The sequence below is a fragment of the Emydura macquarii genome, unplaced genomic scaffold (genome assembly GCF_026122565.2).
Source record: "Emydura macquarii macquarii isolate MOO-44397 ecotype Brisbane River unplaced genomic scaffold, CSIRO-AGI_Emac_v2 contig_1390, whole genome shotgun sequence".
Taxonomy (NCBI): domain Eukaryota; kingdom Metazoa; phylum Chordata; order Testudines; family Chelidae; genus Emydura; species Emydura macquarii.
Window position 1 is genome coordinate 11,719,375 of NW_027131527.1, and position 25,316 is coordinate 11,744,690.

The 25,316-nt window shown below is 42.1% G+C and overlaps 1 protein-coding gene across 1 annotated transcript; it reads left to right on the forward strand.

Moving 5' to 3' along the window:
• The first annotated feature begins 3,840 nt into the window (after window positions 1–3,840).
• Window positions 3,841–22,974, forward strand: LOC137156059 (nucleolar RNA helicase 2-like). The gene is made up of 15 exons (XM_067552643.1): window positions 3,841–4,304; window positions 5,818–6,093; window positions 7,647–7,722; window positions 9,635–9,813; window positions 11,317–11,434; window positions 12,487–12,672; window positions 13,870–14,015; window positions 14,328–14,477; window positions 15,800–15,961; window positions 16,783–16,902; window positions 18,124–18,197; window positions 19,973–20,132; window positions 21,263–21,397; window positions 22,054–22,098; window positions 22,756–22,974. Exons 1-15 carry the CDS (start codon window positions 3,864–3,866, stop codon window positions 22,942–22,944), a joined length of 2,457 nt encoding a protein of 818 aa, XP_067408744.1. The 5' UTR covers window positions 3,841–3,863; the 3' UTR covers window positions 22,945–22,974.
• Window positions 22,975–25,316: the final 2,342 nt, after the last annotated feature.

The window sequence follows — 25,316 nt, forward strand, 5'->3', positions numbered from 1 at the left end:
AAAACCAACCAACCCCCCCCCCCTTTCTTTTTTTGTGGGGCCGGTCTGCATAGAGGATAGGGACTTACTACAGCTACCAGTTACTTATCTCAAATGGTAGAGGTTTGTGGTGTGGATGTAAAGGTCCAAGCCCTGCTGGTGCCAGGGTTCACTATGGTTTATGAGAATTTTTTAAATTAGAAAATTACACACAAATTACATTGAGAACATTATAAAAGTGCAAAGTCAAGCACTCACAGGTGAGGAATTACCCAGATTAAGGTTGCCCATGTAACCTTGATTCAGTCCCCTTACACGTGCCTTTTGATAGTATTTAGTTAAATAATTGCATTCTATTTTTTTCCACAGGACCTCTGCCTCATTCAGTGTACAGGATTGATGATCCCTTGGATGTGAATCAGTGTTGTGTAGTAAATGAAGCTGTTGTTTGTAGGCCTCCTGCCTCATTGATGGCAGAAGTCAAAATACACACTGAATGAGGCAAAGGATTGCAGGAAAAGAGGATAGTCTAATGACTGATGTAGTTGAATGCTGCCCTGGTTAACAGGAATGCTATAGCAGAGAGAATAAAATCCCATGTGATAGGCAAATCATTTACATTTTCAATTGGTCACTAATTATGTTCATCATTTCCTGGGCTTTGATGAAATGCTGAGAGCTCATAACTGTAACTGAAGTCAATTATTGTTGTAAAAGTGCTAAGAACTCTGAAAAAATCACGCTCTGGTATCTTAAATTAGCTACTCAAACTTAGTGGACACTTGATAATTTTGGCCTTATTCTCTGCCTGTGTTTCCCATCTGTAAAATGGGTAAATATTGCCACCTCTCACAGGTGTGTTGTGAAGAACAAATTAATTGTTTGTAAAGTACTTTGATCCTGTGATGTAAGCACGATAGAAATGCCCATGAAGAAATTAATGATTTTGAGTTCTTGCATATATCTAGATCACTTCAGGTGTTTATAGGCTAGTGCTCACATAATGGAGAACTTTTCCCTGTAGCCATAGCCGTCAGGCAACCCCTTCTGTCTGACAGGTAGGCAGACAGCCCGAGGCTTACTACCCAGCTGGAGGCAAGTATTTCAGTAAGGCAGCAGGCACTTGCACAGCAGTTCCTGGAACAGGAACAGCTGCTAAGGGAGGAAGACAGTCAACCAGAAAATTGTCCTAGCAACTCCTCTCTGTAATGGCTGCAAGAGCAGCGGCTCCTGCTGCCTCTCTCACCCACAGAGCATGATGCTCTAGCAACATACCCTCAGCCCAGCAGTAGTTTACACAACTCCATGCGGGGGGTAGGGAGGAGGACTCATGCATTCAGGACTCATGAGTGGTTGGGCAAGGCAGTTAAACCCTGTGTAGTCTTCTTTCTTACACCCTTCTCTGGTGGAAATCTCCATCCTCCCCTCCCCACTGCAAAGTGAGGGCTAAACATGTAAAGAAGGGAAATAAGAATTTGGAGCTAGGAGACATATGGTGAGGGAGATTGTGTTGGGTATTAACTATTTCCTGTCCTTTTTTGGGCAGTGTTTGGTTTTGTAATGGCAGCTAGCCTGCCCAAGATTGTATGAGTGGTTTATTGTTTTAAAACCTATTTACAAATAATGTTATGTTTTCAAGAAAGTGTAGTCCATCAGTGCATCACATCATACAATCAGGATTTGAGATAATAAAGGTAAAAACATACTCAGGAGTAATTAACATGACAAAGCAAACAGTATGCCTCTATTTGCTGCTCCCTCCAACGTAAATTTATTTTTTGTTGTGTCATTCTGACTTACACTGCATGACAATCATGACCACCCTCCCAAGAGTGAGCCAGTTTTCCCCCCAGTACGTTTGTACAGGTACTATTCCCCCTCTTCCATTGGGCCATGCAAGTCTATAATCTGAGCACACAAAGCATCCCTTACTTCTGCTGCGTGTGTGCTACCAGCTCCCTAATGATAGCTGCACTTTTTTGGCTGAGGGTACCGATCCAGCATTCCCTCACTACCATAGGTCCATTCAGGAGGAAATGGCTCACCTGTGGCTTCACAAAAGTTGTGAAGAGTACAGCAAGTCACAGTAATGCAGACAGCATTGATGGAACTGACATTGAAATGGGTTTGTAAACACCTCCAAAGTGATTTTAATCTGCTAAAAGCACATTCAACAACCATTCTACACCTGCTTAGAGTGTAATTAAACCTTTTTTGCCATGGCCTTTGATGTCAGGGTACAGTTTCATAAGCCAAGGCAAAAGAGGGTATGCAGCATCCCCCAGAATAACAGTGGGGACAGTAACACCATTTATGTCAATGTCATTTGGTGGGAATAGTGTCCCAGTCCATCCATAATTGTAGACTCCAGAGCAGCGAAAAACTCTGGCATTGTGAACTTTTCCTGTGCAGCCCACATTAATATTCATAAATCTGCCTCTGTGGTCCACTAGTGCCTGCCTAACAATGAAGTAGTACCCTTTGTGGTTTAGGTACTCGTGCTGCTTGAGGAGGGCAAACTATGGGCACATGATTCCCATCAATAGCACCGCCACAGTTAGGAAACCCCATTTTCTCAAAGCCAGCAATTACCTCAGGAATATCTTTAATGCCCACCACCTTAGGGTAAATCACATGCCTGATTACCTCAGTTACCTCTGCCACTACTTTACCCACAGTTGACTTCCCAACCCCAAACTGGTTAGCAACAGATCTGTAGCCATCTGGGGTAACCAGTTTCCAGACAGTTATAGCAACCTGCTTCTGGACTGGCAAGGATGACCTCATGTGTCTCTTTACGCTGCAGGGTGGAGGTAAGTTGCTCACAAAGCTCCAAAAATGTGGCTTTCTTCATGTGAAAGTTCTGGATCCACTGCTGGTCATCCCATGTCTGCATGACATGATCCCACTAGTCTCTGCTTGTGGCCCTGCACCAGAAGGGGCAGTCTACACAGGGGGCATCAGCAGCTATGCCAATTATACTGAGCAGCATCTGTCACTGAGCATCTGTTATGCCAGAGTACTCTTCCTCTTCCACCTCCTCCTCTTCTTCCTGCAGATCCATCAGGAAATTAGTCAGGTACCTTTGGTGGGACAGAAAATGCTGCCGAAATGTCCACCAGCGCCTTGTGGAAGCTCTGCCAGTTTTCTGACACAGGAGTGAAAGCGCAAGCAGAAGGAGCTGGTCCAACGGCGCCTCCTCCATGTTGCTGGCTGGCTCTGGTAGCTGGGGGCGCACAGACCAAAATGACTTCTTGTTCTTGGCATGGGGCGGGTCAAAGGTCCTGTTGCAATTTTAAGAAGCATGGTGGACGGTAGAGTTTTCCCACAGTACAACGCATTTCTAGGGCTAGCGTGTGGTCAGGAGTGGGGGAAGGAGTGCTAGGGACCCAGAGTCTGGGATAGGGTTACTTTCACTAGGGTCTGTGCACTACATTGTGGACACCAGAGCCATAGGTTCAAGCACAGGTCAGAAAATGCTTAACCTAGGGTTAAAAAGCAATGTGGATGCTCAAGCCCAGGGTTCCCTGACAAATGAGTCCCACTAAGCCTGGCTTACACTGCTGTGTAGCCATAGCCTGAGTGTCGGACACTTGTGTCTACACTGCACCTGAGACGGCAGTGAGCTTCTCAACCCCGCCCCCTCCGGCTGAAGCCAGCAGTGCGGGCAGGCGCAGGCAGTGCGTTGGGCAGCCTTGTGGGAGGGCGCTTCCCCAGCTAGCAGCACCCAGCTTCCATCAGCCCTGCGCCGGTGGGCGGTGAGGGCCGGCGGCTTGAGTTGCTTTGCGCGCGCCCTGCCGGGAGGGGTGTGTGAGCACTGGTGTTGCGGGGGAGGGCGCTGCTGGGCCGGGGGGTGCCGGAGTGACTGATTCCCACACGGCGCGATGGGCGCAGCGTGCCGCAGGCTGCTACTGCACAGGGTCGGGCGGCCGGGAGCTGGGGCTGTGGGGCTCCCTGCCCTATCCGCCCGGGGACCCGGCCCGGCGCGCCCCTCCCCTGCCCCCGGCCCGGCGCTGCGGCTGCTAGTGCTCCGCTCCGGCACAACACGCGGCGCAGCGCCCTTCTTCGGCCCGCTCCGCACCTGGGTGCCGGGCTCGACCTTCAGCCTGTCGCCTCACTTCCTGTGCGCCGGCCCCGGGGCGGGGCTCGTTCCTTGCGCCGCGGCCGCCGACCAACGCGGCAGCTCCGCACCCGAGCACCGCGAGGAAGAGCCGGAGGAAATGCCCGCAGCCGCCTTCCTTGCTGCCGGCAGCGGCGGTGAGTCCGAGCCCGAGACTCCCCTGGAAGGCGAGGCCGTCCGGGCGGGCCGGAGAAGGAAGCACAAGGTACTGGGGGTGGAGGCGGCAACGGGGGAAGAGCCGCCACCTGTCCCGGCAGCCCGGGCCTGCTGTCCGCGGGGCGGGGGCGGGGGTGTGAGCAGCCGGCCGCGCTGAGGGCCCGATCCCCGTCGGTCGGAGGGAGAAACGGGCCCGGGCCGTCCCCGCACACACCCGTGCTGTGCCGGGGGCTGCTCGTTCTAGCCGCGGCTCGGCCTCCATGGCTGCGCCACGTGGGCGCCTCGCCTCCTGAGAGTGGCTGTGGCACTGCTCGGCGGGGTGGAGCGGAGACCCCGGCACCGCTGAACGATCAGCGGGACTCGCCAACCTGCCATCCCGCGGGTCTGCCGCATTTCTGCCCCTTGTCAGTCATCGAGGTGATGAGAAGAGTGGCAGCCTGGGCTCTGCCAGGCCCAGAGAGAGGAGGTGGGTTCTCTAACCAACGGGGCTCCTCTGCCACCATCTCCGGGAGGTACCTGGCCTGGGCACTGGTGCCATAGATGACCCAGTTAATTAGAGGTTTCAGGCGATATAGGGAGACTTCTAGGTTGTGTGTGCACTGCAGCTGGGATGTGTGATTCTCATCCTAGCTCTGCTCTAAGTAGCTCTCTAAAAATAGCAGTGTGGGCCTTGCAGCCTGGGTAGTGGCTTGGGCTAGCCACCTGAGCTCAGACCCAGGGGGTTGGGTGGGCTTAGATTCTGCCTAAGCCATCACCTGTGCAGCAATGTCCACACTGCTATTTTTAGAGTGTTTCAGCACTGCTAGCATGAGTTTGTCTACCTATGCTGGTAATCACCCCTCCCAGCTGCAGTGTAGACAGACTATAACTCGGTTACAGCAAGCTTTATACCTGTTAGTCCCAGCCCATCCCAAATGACTTTGTGAAATGGAGATATTTAAATGTCAGCATCTAGAAGCTTGGGATTTGGTTTAATATTTTGGCCCTGTGGGTGGGATAGGGCACTAGACTGAGACACAGGAGAGATTGCTGTTTCTGGTGCTGCCACTAACCTGATGCATGATGTTGGGCAAATCACTTCACTTCTCCATGACTCTTTTTCCTCTGCCATCCTTTGTCTGTCCTATCTGTTTTGATTGTAAGTGTTTCAGGGTAAGGAAGATGTGCATGTATGGCACGTAGTAGAATAGGGCTTCAAACTCATTTGGGGCCTCTAGAGGCTACTGTAATATAAATAATAATTACATCTAGTAGTCAAGAGGGAGGAAACAGGTAGGTGCATGTGACACTCATCCACTACTAGCTTAGGAAGAATCTGGTTCTCCTCATATTCAGTACTTATTAGTCAATATTCGGTATCAGTCCTCAAGTAATCTGTGACTGGATATCTTGCTGTAGGGGTGGTTTTATCAAAATGGGGTATGACTTTGCTGGAGAGATTCTAATGACAAAGGCATTCCTGAAGAGGAACTGGCATCACAGATGAGAAGTCTAAAGACATTTTACTTTTCTTCATAGACTTTATTTTTTGTCCTTTTCTGTTTGATGTCGTTTCTCTGAAGCATAAAAAGGAGAAGACTTCTAAACGCCGCAATAAATCCAAGGAGCTGAAGTCCCAGCCAGAGGAAAATGAGCTATCTGAAGATGACCTTGATCCTCCTAAGCCCAAAAAGAAGAAGAAAATTAAAGAAAAAGTGAATGGAGTTGTTGAAGAAAACAGCCAAGAGGACAAGATGAAATCCTCCTCCATGAGCAATGGCATTGTACATTCAAAAACTCAGTGTAATTCCAGTGAAGCATCAAGTGCGGAGTATGACAGTGACCAAGAGCCAGTAACGGTACACACTGAAACCCTTAATTTTACCTCCTTTAAAAGTGTAATTTACCAGTCTTGCTTGGTAGAAGTGCTCCGCTCTTCTAGAAAAAACCCTGTGTGTCATCCCTGGAGCAGAGGATAATAGTAATGTAGTCAGAATAGCAAAGACTCACTATGAGTGAGATTCTGTTCTATATCTCTAAGAGGTGCAGCACAGAATTTACAGCCCAGGAGGAGGGGATACTAAAGTGGCTTTAAGCCACCTCTATGCTCTCTCATTTCTGGTCTGCTCTGGTGGCTAGAGCATCCCTGATATAACTTGGGCTGCCTACCTTACAGCCTGTCCCCATCTGACTGTAGGCAGCAGCTCTGCCAAGAATTTCTGCAGTGCTGTGCGATCTACATACTTTTTTCCTGCTCCTGCCGGGGTTTACCAAAGGGTCCTCATAAGACAGTTTATGGCTATATTCCTCAGTTCTTGTTCTGCAAGGAATTCCCTCCTTGCCAGGTCCAGGGTTTTTAGACCCCTTTGCCCTGCATTCAGGGGTCAAAATACAAGGGGTAAATCTCACCATTGCTCTGTAAATCCATCCCCTGCCAAAGAAGGATATATATGGTTTATTTACACAGGGAACTTTATTGGCATGATTATACTGGTATAACTCCCTGTTGTTCTATCGTTTTCTGGGATAAGAGTGTGCACTTGGGAAGTTATACTGGTATAATTAAGCCAGTAAATTTTCCTGTGTAGACAAGCCCATGGCTTTCATCCTAGAACATGTCTGACATTAATCTCATTTCACAGATCAGCATAGGCTGAGAAAGGAGTATTACAACAGGAAAGCTTTTGGGAATGAGAATGGAGCACCTTCAGTTGCTCTCTCCTGAATGATCAGAGTCTTGTCAACAAGTTTCAGAGAGACCTTGCTCATTGAGTTCACCTCTTGTACATTACCACAAAGCTGGGTCTTGCAGCTCTTCTGTTTATTGCATGTTACATAGGGAAATATATGTCAACAGTAGATTGATTTTGTATATCACCTGTAATTTGTTTTCAGGTTCTGTAGCAGAAGTTGGGTAATTAATTTCAAGTTAGTCAATTTAGTGGATTGTTTAAATTAAATAAAATAACTATTTGCAAAATCTCTGAGAAAGTTCCATCATCCAGAAATGTTCTTCACTGGATAATAGATGGTAATAGTGAAATGTGTATTTGTTCTTCCAAACGTAGTAGAAATGAAAACAATTTTCTAATGTTTTCCAGGGGTGAGTTTAAAATGATTGATTAGCAAAAGGAACACAAATAATCCAAAAAGACACACTGCATGTATACAGTTGGGCATCAGTGTAATAGCAGCCTGAGGTGCAAGGGCCAATGGTTGGTGCCCTGCATTTATCAAGGTTCTAAGATGACTTTCAGGGTCTCATTTCCCCCCAGATTCACAGGGGATTATGCGTGAGACTGTTCTGGAGAAGAGTTTTTTTTCATTTGAGTTAAAATGGTGTGGGACTCAGTAATATAGTAAACTGACTGTCTCCTTATGGCTAATCTGTTGCTTTATTTTAATCTAACAGGAACTGACAGAAGAGGAGAAAGAAGGTGCCTTCTCCAATTTCTCTATCTCCAAAGAGACAGTTGAGCATCTTAAAGGTAACTTCTGTGACAAAAGAAATGTACTAACTAAAACAGCAGCTCTCAACCTTTTTTTCCCCCGAGTACCAGTCGGGTCAAGTCAAGTACCGCTAGTCCTGACCCGAGTGGTACTCGAGTAAAAGAAGGGGGGAACAGTACTCTCCGCCGAATCCTGGCCGCCGTTACCCAAATTTCGGCGGCAGGGTTTCTACAACAGGGACATGCGGAGCCGGCCGGGTTGCGTGCACGAGGCGAACCCACCGCCAAAACCCTGCAGCTGTTTGCCGCTTTTAGGCGGCACGGTTTGCGGCGGGAAGGAATTTCGGTGGCAGCAGGGGGGAAGCAGGCGGAATGCTACGCATCTTCGGCGGGGGGAGAGGGGGAATCAGCGGCAGTACAGAAAGCATATTCGGCGGCGGGGGGGATTTCGGCGGCAGCAGGGGTACAGCCGCCGGTATCATACGCGTCTTCGGCGGGGGGGGGTTCGGTGGTGGCGGGGGGAATTCGGCGGCGGCTGCAGGGTTCTCCTCGCGTACCACCAAGCCGTCCTCTGTACCACCGGTGGTACACGTACCACCGGTTGAGAACCCCTGAACTAAAAGATAGTTCCAAACAGATCACAAGTATCTTTTAAAATAATTTGTCCAAAATCACTCTGTTAGTGACACAAGCAGGAATAGAAACCGGAAGTCCTGACTCCTGCACTGCATTGTAACCACTAGGCACCTTTGCTCCCATTAATGATGGTTTTACATTTACACTATTTCGAGTGCAGTGTTCTCAAGGCAAAAGTATTTCCTCTGTGGTACAATTACTTCTAGATATAAACTGCGGGCAGACAGTCCCCCCTCCAGCATTCCATTGTGAGGTTATGTCACATTTATTGTCTACTGTAACTTTCGTATCTGTTTCTGCGTACTGTTTTCTAAATAGTTCCAGAGGGGTAGCCGTGTTAGTCTGTATACAGCAAAAACAACGAGAGTTCTGTGGCACTTTAAAGACTAACAAATTTAATATTTGCAGGCATAAGCTTTCGAGAGACTTATAGGTCTATAAGATGCCTCTGTGTTACCTATTTTCTGTATTACTGCATCTGAAGAAGAGAGCTGAAGTCTCTCGAAAGCTTATGCCTGCAAATATTAAATTTGTTAGTCTTTAAAGTGCCACAGAATTCTCATTGTTTTTGCTGTTTTCTAAATAGCTGTATCCCATTTTATATCTATGCAGATTATTTCTTCTCAGGGGTAGTACCTTAAATTATCTGTATTAAATCTGAATTATAATTGGTCATCTATCTCAATTTTTATATCATTTAGCAGTTTTTAGATCTCTTCTCTCTGGTGTTTTGCTATCGTAGACTAGTATGCTCTGTGAACTTAGTCACTGTGGAGTTCACGTTATTCTGATCATTGAGTATCTGTAGAGTTTAGGTCCCGAAATGGATTCCTGTGTACTGCTTTAAACTTTCCTTGTTCTGAAGTCACACCATTAATAATTTGTATATACTACTGGCCAGTTTTTAACCCCTTAATGTTTTCCTCTTTGTACAGCATCTTTCAGACTTATCTGAGTTTTAATGTGTTTCTGTGTTTAAAAACAAAAAAATCCCCCAACTTTGACTGATATCAAAGTCAATTGCATCTACTGTTGCTGTTCTGTACCAGATGTAGCAAAAAATGTTTGTTTACCCTAGATATCAAATCTTGCCCCCAGAAAAAGATAGAAAATTGTTTTGCCAAGCATGGTAGAAATGAAAATAAATGCGTACTTACTCTTTGCACCCACTGTCAGATGCAGGACATGCCATGATCTGTCTCATGAATTTGGTTTGCTTTTAGTTATCATATAGAAAGGCTTTCAGCTATCTAGCTCAGTTCACAGTAGATTCACAGAGCACCTTTTAAGAAAGCTATATTGAACTGTCTTGCAGCTCGAGAAGTAAAGTACCTGTTTCCTGTGCAAGCAAAGACCTTCCAGCCCATATATGATGGCAAAGACATGGTAGCTCAGGCTCGAACTGGAACTGGAAAAACATTTTCTTTTGCTGTTCCTTTGATTGAAAAACTTCAGGGAGACACATTGGAGAGGAGGAGAGGGCGCACACCAAAGGTATTTTAGCCACTTGAGGACTCACTGGTGGATTGAATTATGGCAATATTTGAAAGTGATTTTATAATTGTTTTTTGTTCTTATTAAAAATATCCCCTTCTTTCTTACCACTTACTCTTTTTTTTAATGCTCCTTCTGATCCTGGAACAGTATCCTAATGATGATAGACTACACAGCTTTGTGATTCTTTGTGATTATGTTGCCGTCGTGTAATATGCCTTCCCTCTGTTCATCTTACCTGCTGTGTTCATATGCACATGTACAAAAATTCTGCTCTTAGGTGCCTAGTGAGCAAGTTTCTTGTATGGTTTGATACCTCTCCGACTCAAAAAAAATGAAGCAGACAGGCAAACTGGTGTTGTCCCAAATTATTCTTGCCTCAGTATATAAACTCCAAGATGATACTTACTTTTTCCCTCCACTCTGGGATAGCTTAAGTTATGATTTCAAGTCCTGACACAAATGGTCTTTATGCTTCTACTTAGGCAGGTGATTTAACTGATAATACACTTTAAAGGGGTATTGACAAAGTTGGCCTATTTATCATTAGATCAGCCAGCTTTGTTTTGATGTGCAGAATCAAAACACATCTCTTCCATCCTTCTGCCCTGCCTTTAGAGTAAATATCTAATATTATCTGAAAGATTGCTAAGATTATTATTCACCAGTTGATGATGTGTTTTTAATTCTTGTGGTATAACAACTGAAATTCATTTGGGAGGTGGGAAGAATTATTGCTTACTAGAGTACTTCAAATGTCAGTGTTTTTTCTTTTTAAATAAATTAAATAGCAGGTCACTTGTTATGCCAAAGTTTTGTTTCATGCTCCTTTTTATCCTTTAATACTGACCTATGCCTTGATCATCATTGCAATTTTATAAAATGTATATGTTTTGAGATTTAGAGAGCTATCTTATTGTGTACACCTCTTTCTGGACTATCTTAATTGTACTTCCCTCAACTGTTAAATCCGATTGCATTGCCAGTCAGAAAGAATGAGGCAACCTGATCTAGACAAATGAATACAGGATTGGGAGTCAGAAATTTCTGATTTTATAATCCCATTTCTGATGCTCATTTGTTGTGTATCCTTGGGCAAGTCACTTCACCTCTTTGCCTCAGTTTGTTGATCTGTATTATGAGTCAGACAACACTTACCTATCTTCCAGAGGTTTTGAGAATTAATTGCTAGTGTTTTAGTGTTTCAGACTCTTAAATAGCTAAATAAGTGTGAAGTATATCACAGAGGCACTGCTATTATGCAAGGAATATGGAAGCCATGATGTACCAGTCTTCTGGCTGAAAGTGTGATCGGGAATGATAATGAGCTGCTTTGGATACCATGGGCATGAATGGTATAAAACCACAGGTGATTACAAAGGGGAGAAAATTCAAGGGGGCAGTGTCAGATCAGCTTTGCAGCACAGCTTACCTGATAAGGTGGGGAATTTGGTACCAATCAACAAGTGGGTGCTTTTCTGACAGTTTTATCATTCTGTGTAGGTGCTAGTTCTTGTTCCAACCAGAGAGCTGGCAAACCAGGTAGCCAGAGACTTTAAGGATATCACAAAGAAACTCACAGTGGCTTGTTTTTATGGAGGAACTCCATATAATGGACAAAGTAAGTAAATGTTAGAAGTTATTTTGATATCAGCTGACATTTCATGAGAATCATTCAGGGAATAAAACTGGCTGTTTTCCTTAAGCTTTCACTTGAGTCAGAAATTGAAATTATTTTAAAAAGAAAAGGCAGCTCAGGTTGGGTCCCTCTCTACCAAAAGAATCAAAGGGGGTCTTTATCCAAATGTATAATTTATTTTCTTCAAAGGTTATAACATTTGTTTTAAATTTATAAAGAAATAATCTTGTTCCTGAGTGGAAGAACACTGGGGCCAGATGACTGTCCAAGAAAGTGGAGTGCTCATTTTAAACCCCCGACTGATGGTGCTGCTGTTCAGAGGACAGTGAAACTGAACAAATCAACCCATTTTTTGTCTGTCCTATAATGACTTCCATCTTGTAATCCCACTTCTAGCTTCACTAGTTTGTGGCTTAGATACCTCTATGTGATTGGAAAGCACTTTTTAAGGAGCTCAGCCTTGAACTTGTCATCAGCATGATAGAGTGACAGCAAGAACTGCAGAAGAAATGATTGGATAGATTGTCAAGTTTTTGTTTAAAAAAATGGGAACTGAGTTGGGAGAAGAAAAACTGTTAATTATGATGAAATCCTGATGGTTTTAAATGTGAATTGAATGAAAATGAAGATTTTGGTAGAGGACATTGTTGTTATGTTATCAGTTTTGCTTTTAGCATAGCAGTCTTTGTAGAAGGTCACAGACCACCACCAAACTCTCTTCACTTGTGACCTAAAACTCATAGGTGCATGGGGGGGGGGGGTGCTGTTGCACCTCCTAGCTTGAAATGGTTTCCATTATATACAGAGTTTACAGATGGTTTCAGTGGCTCTCAGCATCCTGCTATAAAAATTGTTCCAACGCCCCTGCCTAAATTTATTTAATCCTATCTCCAAAGGTGAAAGGGTTAGGGTGTTAATTACCTACTTTTTAATTAGAAGTATGACGGTAAGTTGATAGTAGTTTTCCAGCTCTGGAAACCCTGTGATCTTTCAGCATTCTTACACATGTATTGTTTTGCTGCCTTTTCTTCCAGTTGAACATATTAAAAACGGCATTGACATCTTAGTTGGAACTCCAGGTCGAATCAAAGACCACCTGCAGAATGGCAAGCTGGATCTTTCCAATGTGAAGCATGTTGTTCTGGATGAAGTTGATCAAATGTTGGACATGGGCTTTGCTGAACAAGTGGAAGAAATTCTAGCATTTGTTTACAAAAAAGGTAAATATTGAATTTGTGAGTATTGCATTGTCTGCAAAGTAAATTAATCTTCTGACAGATGAAGTTGAAGATTGAAAAAATCATCCTGAGAGCAAGATCTCTTCCGATTGTACAATACTTTTTTGAAGGAAATGGTCTTTCAAAATGGACCGCTTTTGAAGGAAAGTATTCCTCTATCAGAAGAGATCTTGTGGAATACAATGGCTATTAGTCAAGATCAGGGGTGTCTGTCAAACATCCAGCCTGCAGGCCAAATACGGCCCGCCAACCTTTTTGGTCCGGCCCCTGGCGGCAGCACGTGCTGCTGTGACATCTTGCAGCGTTATACTTTCTGGCAGAGTCGCACACTGCCACCAGGGAGTACGACGCCGTGAGATCTAGCGGCAGCACGTGGAGAGCTGTGTGCACGAGACACAGCGCTCCAAAAGTGCCTAGTATTTCAATTTATGGTATGTATGGCCCACTTGAAGTACATTTAATTCAAATCTGGCCCCCCATAGCAAATGAGTTTGCACCCGTGGTCAAGATGGTCAGGGATGCAACCCTGTATTATGGATGTTCCTAGCCTCTGACAGCCAGAAGCTGGGATTGGATGACAGGATGGATTGCTTGATAATAGCCCTGTTCTGTTCATTTACTCTGAAGCAACTGGCATTGGCCACTGTCAGAAGACAGGATACTGGGATAGATGGACCATTGGTCTGACCCAGTATGGTGGTGGTTATATTTCCTAGTGCTTTGATCATGTTGGAAATGGTGGAAGTCTCATCAGTGACAGCTACTGTATATTAAATTCTTAATTGGAACAGGTCATCAAGTCTGGGTAGTATGATAAGAGTGAATGTACTGAGCATCATGCTGAAAATAATGGTAAACCATCAGTTGAGTGTCTTCTTTTATCTGATTCAAACTATTGCGAATTTTGTGAGTGACTTAAATGGGGAACAGTTTTGGTCCTGTTGATATTTAATCAACTTTTTTCCACTTTTAATCATTGTGCTTTGTTTATTGAGCTGATCAGTATTAAAATATCATACTTCTCCAGTTCCGATATAAACTTATTAGCCATCTCAAACTTTTGGAAATTATGCTTATTGCTTTATAATTAGTCATTATAACATGGAATCTGTAATTAAACATCAGCTGTCATGTTGTAAATACTACTTGGATTATTGATAGTGATGTGTTATTTCAAAGATTCTGAAGACAACCCCCAAACACTGCTCTTTTCTGCAACTTGTCCACATTGGGTATATGATGTGGCTAAAAAATACATGAAATCCAGATATGAACAGATTGATCTTATTGGAAAGAAGACTCAAAAGACTGCTATGACTGTAGAGGTAAGTAGTTTTGTTACTGAGTAGTACAGGTGCTAGGGATATATAGTATGGATAATATAAGTTATGGTTCTGACCTTCAAAAGGTGATATTACAATAACTATATAGCTTAATTTTCTTTTGGCAGTGAATAAAATTAGCTAACCCACATAAAGCTTTTTTATGGGGGAAAATAATATTTGATTTTAAATAAAAACCTAAATATTTTAGAAGTCTTTTTTAATCAAAATATTGTTAGTCTTTGTTTAAAGATGGTTAGCTGACCTCTTGCTGAATGACAGATATAGCATAGACATATTTTCTTTCCCTAACAGCATTTGGCTATAGAGTGTCACTGGTCTCAGAGAGCAGCAGTTATTGGGGATGTCATTCAGGTCTACAGCGGCAGCCATGGACGGACCATAGTCTTTTGTGAGACTAAAAAGGATGCAAATGAACTGGCACTGAACGCTTCTATTAAACAGGTATTGATGTCTGAAAAGGTCATGGTTGTAAACATCAAGGCTAGAAATTCCTAAAATGAAGATGGGAGCACAGCCAAGCAAATAGAATTTTACTCTTGTAGACTTCATGTTTTGTCAACAAGGCTGGTTTTTTTAGACATTTCAGAAAGCTGCAAGCTCCTCCTTGACCCTAATATACTATCCTCTTTTTGGCTGCAAGATCCTGGGAGACAGGAATTTTATTTTTGTGTACTGTAGAGTTCTAACCATATGGCTGACATGATACAACAAGGAATAGTAATGGAATACATATCACAGCTCATATTAACATGCTGCTTAGATTCCTGGCTCTTACAACCATGCATCTTCTGTATACTGGGTATTTGGGACACGGGGTGTCCTATAAACACAGCATGAAATTTACCCTAGGACTGAAAGGCCTACTCACTCTTTAAAAAACCACTTAAGTCATTAATTCAGGTCTTGTAGGGAATATTGAGCTGGCCTTCTGCACTTAGATGAATTTTATCCATAATGAATAATAATCCTAGATTCTTACAGACCAAATATTGTTTTGATGTTGAATATTAAAATTAATAGCAAGAGGGAATGGGTAAGTGCAGATATATTTAGTGTTTAGTTAATGTGGTTTACCATACAGGCTATACATGCTTAGTTCTGGGGGGGGGGGTTGCTTTTCTCTGTCCTACTTTGTGCATGTAGAGATTTTGTTTAGTTCATTAACAGTAAACTAGCTAAATATGCTAATAACTTTAACAATGTTGTGAAGTGACACACACTCAGCCTTTAATGCTAATATTAACCCTTTGAGGCTAGGTGAGTGTAAATTCTTTGTTGTATTTAATAATTTCTGCTTTAGCATATTATATTGAGAATTCTCACCTCTGGATCCTGACCTCTCCCCTGCTAGACACATTTGGGCAGCACCTCTTTTCCCTCAAACACCAGAGGTAGTTGACATTTGTCCATTGGACTTGGTTGTGTCCCTGACAACTTTGTGCCAAATTCTGTCTCCCTCTGGGGAGCTCTTCAGTGCTGAGACATTAGTCTTGATTCTGATCTCATACTATTTTTTTATTTTTGTACCTTCAGTGGAGTTACTCCCAAGTTACACCAGTGAAAGGGAAATCAGGATCAGGTCTCTTGTCTTCATTTTGGCCTATAAAACATGTAGCAAACAGTTGATGCTGTATTCTTTTCTACTGCTTTGAACGGTGTTTGGGGTTGTGGGGAACCAGCAAATTGTGCCACTGTTGTCATTGGGATGCTACTGCTCAGATAGCTCTGTTGGATTAAGTCTTAATGATCTGTTCTTTTCACAGGATGCCCAGTCGTTGCATGGCGACATTCCACAGAAACAGAGAGAGATCACATTAAAGGGTTTTAGAAATGGAACATTTGGAGTTCTGGTTGCAACCAATGTAGCTGCTCGTGGCTTAGATATCCCTGAAGTTGACCTGGTCATACAGAGTTCACCCCCAAAGGTAAAAAATGGGCATGCTTTTTTAGAAAATAAATGAGTCAGTCATTTTTTTTCCTACGACAGAGCAGCAATGGCAGATGATTACTTTACCTGCTTCAGATTAATAAATTATGTTGCTTTACTCGTGGTATGAATTTAAGATGCTAGCGTTGCAGTAGAATTTTCCTGTTGAACATTTATTTTTTGAGCATTGATTAAATTAAATGAAGGTGTTTGCCCCTTTTTTTGAGTATTCTAGTATAGCTTCTGAAGTCCTTTTTCAGTATTTCTAAATCTGTTTTGAATTCTATCTATTTTTCCAGTGAAATTTCAGGTTGTATGAAGCCTTTTGTCATTTAAATTTGTGATACTTGCAGTTTTTTACCTGAATCTGGTGTTACTCTTCCCCTCTAAGGTTTTATTTCTTCTTCTCTGTGGAGGGTCACTTGATTTCCAAACAGACTTGCTTGCAAGGGGCACACTACCTAAAACATCCCTATGGGAAACCTTTTATTTCAAACAGACTACTTGCGTTGGGTGAATTGGATTTGTTTTCTTGTGTTGCAAGATTAGTTGTTTTGGGTTTTGTTACTCCTTTATTCACTAGATACTTCCCTCTTTATTTGAACCTTGCTTTTTCTTTTTTAAAGTTTACTATCTTTTGGCTAGTTAAACCCATTATCATAACCCTCCTACAAAACTCTCTTTATACAGCTGGGATAAGGGAGCTCTGGATTTTATAAAAGCTCTTGAAGGCTTTTAAAATTTCTAGTTGTCTTGTGAAACCTTTAATTTTAGAAAACTTAAGTTTCAAATGTGTTTTGCTAATTTTCATTTTTAAAGGATGTGGATTCCTATATCCATCGGTCTGGGCGCACAGGACGAGCTGGACGGGCTGGAATTTGTGTCTGTTTTTATCAGCGAAAGGAAGAAGATCAACTAAGAAACGTAGAACAAAGAGCGGTAAGTCTAGATCTCTTTGGGATTGTTTTGTTTAATTGGTCATTGAACGTCCAAAAAATAGTGTGCACATATGTTCACTGTGCACACTTGTTCACAATCAAGTGCTGTGTAAGGCCTCACAGTTCCAACCCAGAAATAGGCAGGACTTAAAATGGTAATGTTAGTCTTGAAAAGTTTTTACGTACTGAGCTGTGTAGAGTACTTCAAGCTTTCCTATTCTTATTGTGTTCGGCAAATGTAGTTTATGGCTAGTTTATGGGAAACTTCATGAAAATACTTCTAAAAACAGCAGTTGATTTCTAATATGATAATACACTGTTCTACAATCTGTTATTTCTGTGTACTACAAGAATCTATCTTTAAAGGGTATTTTGAAATGGTGTTCTGACAACCATGTAAAAGCATTGAAGGTACAGAATCAGTAACATGCAGACTTTTAAATTTACAAATTAAAATGAAATACTTGAAAATCCTCTCCTGTTTCACTTATGTGCTGAGGCTTGCATTTGGAGTTCTGTAATCCCTACAAAGATTAGATGGCAGAAATCCCACTTTTTGCATTTCCTGTTCTGTTTTAGGGTATCATTAACTGCTGAACACTAAACAGAGAATTTTGAACCATAGGTTCTCTTTCTTTTTGGCATTTATTAAACATTCATCCAAGAGCCTTATTTCCTTCAGGAATGTTTAATGGGAAGAGGTAAAATTTATGTAATAAAAGCAGAGCTTTGAACCAAGCATCCTCTTAGTTCCCTGGCCTAATTCTGTCCCTCATGTTGTTTTCCATTTCTTTTGAGAGTTAAATACTCTGGCACTGTATGATTAAATTGTTTTCAGTTTCAAACCATGGACATTTGCACAGACTGTTACACTGGCTTTTGGCTAAGATGGTTGTGTCTGAATCTGATATATCTTGTGGGGTTGGATTCTAATCAGTGTCTCTTCTCCATTTCTAACATCTTTGATTCAAATGTGTGATCAAAACACAGGTACTCACAAGCTAACAAAATAAGAACAATTTCAATGTGTTCTGTTGTATCCAAGAGATATTTTTAATAGTTTTAAAATCATGATTAAATAAAGATTGAACAAAGGATTTCCTACTTAGCACTAATAGGGGCATGGTGGCCTTGGAAACAGAACTTGACTATAGTCTGGTTCTGTTGAATACTGTAGGGAAAAGACCTTGAACTGTAATTTGTCTTTTCTTCTCAATTTCAGGGCATTTCATTTAGGCGTGTAGGTGTGCCTACAGCAACAGATATAATTAAAGCTTCCAGTAAAGATGTTATCAGGTATGTTAATTAATTGTCCACAATTCTCAAGATGTCTTGAACTTGTAGACGAAAAATATTGATGCTAATATGGAGATGTAAGGCTCAATCCTGTTACATATACAGATATGCATCTCTGTGTATTATAAAATCAGTTGCCTAGCATGTGTATGCTGGCTGATTTTAATAAATCCTAGCAGTAAACTTCTGTGTGTTTCAGCTTCTCACGGAGCAGAATGTCCTCTTTTTAAAAATATATGTTGTTTAAAAGTAACTTTCCATTATAACCTATCAAACCTAACTACAAGTAATGGAGTAGAAAATTACTACTAGATAGGAAATCTGATTTATTCCTACCAGTTGCTATTTGATTTTAAAGAATTGTTACTATATTTAGTATAACTAGACAGAGTACCCTTTTAGTAAGTGTCTTTGTTGCAGCTCACATTCTGCATTCTGTATTAGATTTGCCATCACTCTGTCCAGCTTGAGTCCTATACAGCTAACACCTAGTTGGTGGAAATCACTTTCAGATGGCATTTTCCAAATGCTTCCCTGTCTTGAAAGCTTTTTTTCTCTGCATATGTGTGGGTTATATGTTGGTCACTCTGTAGGTCACTTTCATACAAGAAAAAGGTGGTTTTTACTAGTCAGCGTCAAGTCTGAGGTTCTTGAACATACATATCTGATACTCATTGTAAGTTTGGGCCCAAATCAGCATTCAGCTGTGTATCTACAATGGCCATTAAAGTCAATGATCACTGCACTCATGTGAGTGAGGGTCTTCTGTGCCCATCAGTAACTCTGCAGTGGTAGGATTGACTAGCCAGCCAAATAGGCCCTTTCCAAATGTAATATCTATGATTTTTAATTAAGATGAATTAAAAGTTTTTCTTTTTTTAAAAAAAAAAAAGCCTCTAAAAGAGGTCAGTGGGGTATAACATTTTATATTTTTAAGCATTTCCTTGAATACAGTCTAATAGTATCTATTGACTGTATGTCAAGAAGAAACTTTGCCAGTCTAGGATGATTTAGAAATATTTGTTCAATCAGAGATTGGCAGAGGTTTAACAATATAACTTCAGAGGCTTGATCGGGGGTTGTGACCACCCTGCCCTTCCCATGTTGTTAAGTGGGACTGGGCGTGCCAGCATGGAAGAGGTTGAGAACCACTTGCCTAGTGGAGATGCAGATATAACTCTTCCTCCCCCTGCTTCTCTCCTCGCCCCTCCCCCACGCCACTCCCTGTGTTAGTGTGTTGAAGCAGGCTGCTCTGGGAGTAGGAAGTGCCTTGCTTAGCTCATCAGTGACATGGTGTGTTACAAAAGGACATTGATAGGTTCTAAACAGAGATCTATTTATTGCTCTTGATGGAAGGACCTTCTGTGTGGAGGGTAAAAGGAGGGAATCCTCAGCTTCACTGGCAATACAGAGTATTCTTGGGGCAAATGGCATTTTCTTGAAGTTCTGCATGTGTTTCAGCCTTCTCTTGGGTGGTTAGCTCAGGATTTTCCAAGTGACTGGTAGGGTTCAAACTGGGAGACTCATTAAGAGACCTGATTATCAGAGGATGGGGACTTGCCACTTCCAGAGTATCAGGCCCCTTTGAAGGCATCTAAGATGGTACCTTCAAAAAATTGAAGCACTGACAATAAATAACTAATCACTTCTGAAATTCTTAGCCTTAATCTTTGGATTAATCTTAGTAAGTTTATGAAATGTCTAATGCACAATTTAACTTTGTAATGTTGGCTTTCTGTATATTGATCTATCAAATCTTTGCTGTAAATACTTAGGTTTTTGGATTCTGTTCCTCCTTCTGCCATCGATTATTTCAAACAGTCAGCTCAGCGGCTGATAGAGGAAAAGGGGGCAGTGGAAGCCTTGGCTGCAGCATTGGCCCATATTTCTGGGGCTACTTCCATTGAACAGCGTTCCTTGCTCAACTCAGATGCGGTAAATAATAATTTTGCATGTCACTACCATGTTTAAAGCACTGTATGAACTAATCCTCATAACTCCTCTGTGAGAGAGGTAGATATTCTGTCCAATTTAGAGAGAGGTTGTATTTTAAATGGCAAGCAGTGTTGCAAATTTAATGAGTAAATGTAAAAAGGCCTGGTGCTTTTCAGCTCCCTGTGTCTGAAACTGGCCCTCATTATCGCTTTCTGGCACTGTTTAATTATAGAGATTGCTGCTTCCATTCTCCATTTACAAGGTACTCCCAAGTTAATAGCTCAGTCCAAACAGAGCTTCTTTTGTTGCTTTCCCAACTAGGTGCCTGAGCTGCAGCTATTGTCAGCCTCACATCAAATTCCAGTCTTACTGGCATAGCACAGAAAACAGAAATTTGAAACTAGTTAGTATATTTTGTTTTAACCAACACTAAGAAAAGGACCACTCAGTTGTCTCAGATCTTAACTACAGAAAATTGTGATGCTATAATGGAAAACTTAGTGAAGTTTCTTGAGTTAATAGGAGGTTTTTTGCTGCTGGCTTAGTCTGTCTCTCTGGAAAATGTCTCAAATTCCAGCATATCTCAAGGAAAAAGAGAGTTCAGCAGATAGTCTCTGGGAATATCTTGTTACAGGGAAGACCTGTAGAAAAAGCTCTGCCTTTCTTTGATGTGAGCAGGGGCCACCCAACTCAGTTTATCATTGGATGGTAACTCTGTTTTGGAGTCAGTACAGTAGATTTCATCCTGTTAATGTTACCAATTGGATTTCCTTTCCTTATATTGGACTATACTAAGTTCTTATCCCTCTTCCTTTTGTAATTTTTTTGAATGGATATTGATGTGCACCTTATAACGGTTCCCCCACCTCCAACAAATATATTTAATCTAAAGACTGAGAGCAATTTGTATCCTAGCTAGTCTTCATTTTCTCTTGGAGGCTTTGAAAAGCATGCGAATGGAGGATGCCTTTATTCCAGACAGCCTACTTGTTAAGCAGAACACAAGACCCTAAAATGTTACAATAGTCACAAATAGCAGTTCATATTGGATAGATTGGACACTATCATCTGCCACAGTTTGGTTTAGTCCTTCATTGTAAACACATTTCACTGTTTGTTTCTTTTTAAAGGGCTATGTAACAATGACATTACAATGTTCGATAGAGATGCACAACATTGGCTATGCCTGGCGAGGACTAAAAGAACAGCTTGGTGATGAAATAGACAATAAAGTTACCAGAATGCGATTTCTCAAGGGAAAGATGGTGAGATGGTTTATCCTACTTTTTGTATGTTTGGTTTATTTGGGGGAATTTAAGGGTATCTTCTCCTTTTAATGTGGGTGTTGGCTTGTACCATGACAGCATCAAAGTTGTGTCTATGATGAAGGTGGTTTTTCTACATTTTGCCTCTACTGTAACCCAATGAGAGAGAAGTTAGGAAATTCACTTCCAATAGGAGCCCATCATGATACAATAACAGATTGAAATTGCTTCTCCACCATCAATAAAATAGACAAGTAGTTCTTTTCATTGCCCACACTGGACTGTAAATACTTTGCATTCAGCAGTTCAGGGACTTGGCTCAACTGGGTCACCTGACTTCTGCGTTTAGAGCAGAGAAGTTGAACTGTAGGAATTTCATGTCCTGTCTTTGAATAGATACATTACTTTAGGGAAGTGTCAGCACCAACCATTTGATTCTTCGTTTCTTGGCAAATCTAAAATTTTTATTTCCACAGAACACAAAAAGGCACTCTTAAAATAGAGCAAGCACTCTGCTACAGTGTTACCTTCGTTCTTACTTGGAATTAATAAGCAGTGTTTCAGATGTAGTCTGTTATCTGAAGCTAGTGTTCCAAAGTCTCTATTTTTGGATGCCCGGTTGGACAGTAAATTAATATTATCTCTGTTGTGTTTAGGGGGTGTGCTTCGATGTCCCTGCAGCTGAGCTAAGTCATATACAGGTATGCTCTTATTTCTAGAGGGCCTTTTGAACCCTCTTTAGGACATTTAAGCCAAATACTGTAGCTGTTAGTTATGTGGTTATTCTATGGTAGTATGAGGCTTACAATTTAATTCAAAGAATCCAAAACTTTTGTGCATGAAGAGGGCTGCACACTCATTACAAAATACACTCTTTCCTGCAGCACTTGTTAACTAAACCTTTTGCTACTTCTGATTCTTTTTGCTTGCCTGTCCATTGCCTTTATCCTCTTTACAAAATCCTGCATTGTTTTCTACATTGTGTCTTGCCTTTCTGCTGCTGCCCATCCCTCTTAACTGAGGGCATTAATAGTAACCAACTTCCCTGTACTCTGTAGTTATTCTTGCCTTCGTCTCATGATTGTGAATTAGAAGGGTTTTAAAGACTAAGGCTGACCCTTGTCCATAAGATGGATCTGATGAACTAGTTTGGTGAGGATGAGATTGGTTTTGAAATGTCTTTCTTTGAGTCTCCCATTTTAAGTTATTACCCATTAGTGGTGTATATTTTACAATTTTGGTTAACCCTGAATTAATGTTCTTGCAGTTTTCCATGTCATTTGTAAACTTCTGTGAATATGTAGGAATGCAAATTCAGTTCTTTTATTTTCATGAACCCATTAAACTTGTTTGATCAGGATCAATGGCAAGATTCAAGACGTTGGCAGCTGTCCGTAGCAACGGCGTTACCTGAGCTAGAAGAAACTCCACGTGAAGGTCGAGGTTTCTCTAACTTCAGGAATGGGAGGCAAGGTGGTGGCTTTAACAAAAAGGACAGATTCAAAAATGGAGGCCAGAAACGAAGTTACCAAAATGCTTTTTGGTAACTTTATTGAAATTAAAATCTGTTGAACTTCCCTGTTTGTTTTTATTACTTGCTAAACCAGTCATTCGTCTATAAGTGAGGATGGCAACAAAATCTTGCTGAAGTGACACAAAGTTCATTTTAAAAGAAGATCTTGCTGTCTCCTTCCACTGACTTACACTTCTGATGGACATGTTTGAAATATGTACTTGTAAAAATATCAACCAACGATTCACACTTTTAATGAAATCCCCTTCTGCCTATATGTATAAGAACTGACTGTCACCCAAAAAGGCAGGCTCTCAGTGTATGTCTACACTGCAACTGTGAGTGAGACTCCCAGTCCGGGTAGACCAGCTCGCACTAAACCACTAAAAATAGCCTGGACATTGCAGCTCGGGCACTTGAGCTGACCTACTGCCCTGGGCTTGAGAGTCCAATCTCCGGCCCAAGCCACGACGGCCACAGTGCTGTTTTTAGCATGAGCCCTGGTAGTGCAAATCTATCTATTCAGGTTGGGAGGCTTGCTTGGAGCTGCAATGTAAGTAACCCTTTAAGAGCTTAATGGATACAGTTAGTGTACTAATAATGTGAATTTCCTGTTAGTCTTTTGTACTATACTTGTGCTGTGGTACGTGGACAAATTTGAACATAGCTGCCCCAATAGACCTGCTCTTTTTAAATTGTAACATTAAAAGAAAATGAAGGCTTTTTAAAAAAATAAATAATAATCCTGTGGGATAGCGAGATCTCCCTTCCCCTCCCTCCCCCTTACAGGCATTCAAGCTCACCCTGAGAGTTCTCTAATCTGATGCTGTTTTCCCACCATACTGTACCTTAGCTCCTGCTCTCTAGTGCAATCTGGGTTTTAAATTGATGGCTCTCAAAGTTCTCAGTGAAATTTACTGTTGCCATCCCATCCTTAACAACATCCCCAAAGGTGAAAGATGTGGATAAATCATGGAATCTGAGGACCACTGTGGGGTCATCGCAGAACATGGTGGAATTGAACCCGAGTGCTCGGGCAGTCCATCAGCATCCACCCCCATCTGCCGCTGGACACGCACCAACCTTTCTTTTTCACAAGCCTTAAACCACACCCCTTATACTGTGCTAATGCCAAGTAGTGGCTCAACAGCAAAAGCAAGCCCCTTGTAGATCTGCAAATCCAGAAGAGAGAGACGCCCTCAGCCAAGATGTCTGCCACTGAAGACTGAGAGCATGCTGACTCTGGAAAAAGGTGGCTGCAGATACCCCCACAAAGCTACAGTCACACTCCAACCAACAGTGTTTGCTGTTAAATCCTCCTTGCAGCTACTATCAGGTAGGATGTCAGAGTCTGAGGACTGTATTTCCTCAGTAGAAGATCAAATGCAGGACATGGCTGCCCAAATTGAGAGAAACCTCAGGAATCTAAAATTAATTAGTCACATTGGCTGATCTGGAAAGCAGATCATGCAGAAACCATCTTAGAATTAGAGGAGTCCCTGCGGGAGCAGAATAAGAGAAACCTCTGGAATTTATCCCCAGACTTCTAGTAGAAATCCTTGATCTGCCTAAGGGACAGCCTACAGGTCTCTGGTCCCAGGGCCTGCCCCTGGGGCTAAACCCAGAACACTGATGATTAAATTTCTAAGGTTCACAATCAAACAATCCATTCTATGCAAGGCCAGGGGAAAAAGAGCTTAACTGGGGCAATGATTTTTCAAGATTTTGCAGGGGATATTGTGGATAGAGGGCAATTTTTGCCAGGGCCAGGGCAGAGCAAAAAGGCCTAAAGTATTATATGAAGTTTCCTGCATTGTTTTATGTACTATCTGGAGAAGTGACCTATTCATTCCAAAAACCTCAGGAGGCAGAGAACTTCACAAATAACCTATAAACTACTTTTGATGTATTGTGTTCCTGATTAGTCTAACTTCTAACTTGCTTTGACAACTGTACAGATCTAACTAGTCCCCACTATGTTGACAGCAATGCCAATCTAACTAGTTCCCATGAAGTTTACCCCCCCACATACATTGCCCGTAACTGGGTGTGGTGAAGTTGGAGCCTATATACATGTTGTGTGTTTTCAGTATGGGGATTTTGAATTATGACAAAACAACATAGAGTGAATATGCACGGACTCTCGTTGCTGAATATGGAATGCCACAACCTTGCTAACTGTACATCATCATGGCTGTGGTTGTTTTAATGAGTTGCCTGATGCTGAGGGAGTAGAAACAAAACTTCCCTATCCAAACACTGTGCTGGTGGGTAACAGGAAATCCAAACTGAACCATTTCCTAGCAACCACTGGGTCACTTTATGCATGGAAGGTTGGCCTCTCATAAGGTAGCTCTGATGGAAATGCTGCATCTGCTTCTGCAGAGGGGAGCTGAGGAATCTGAA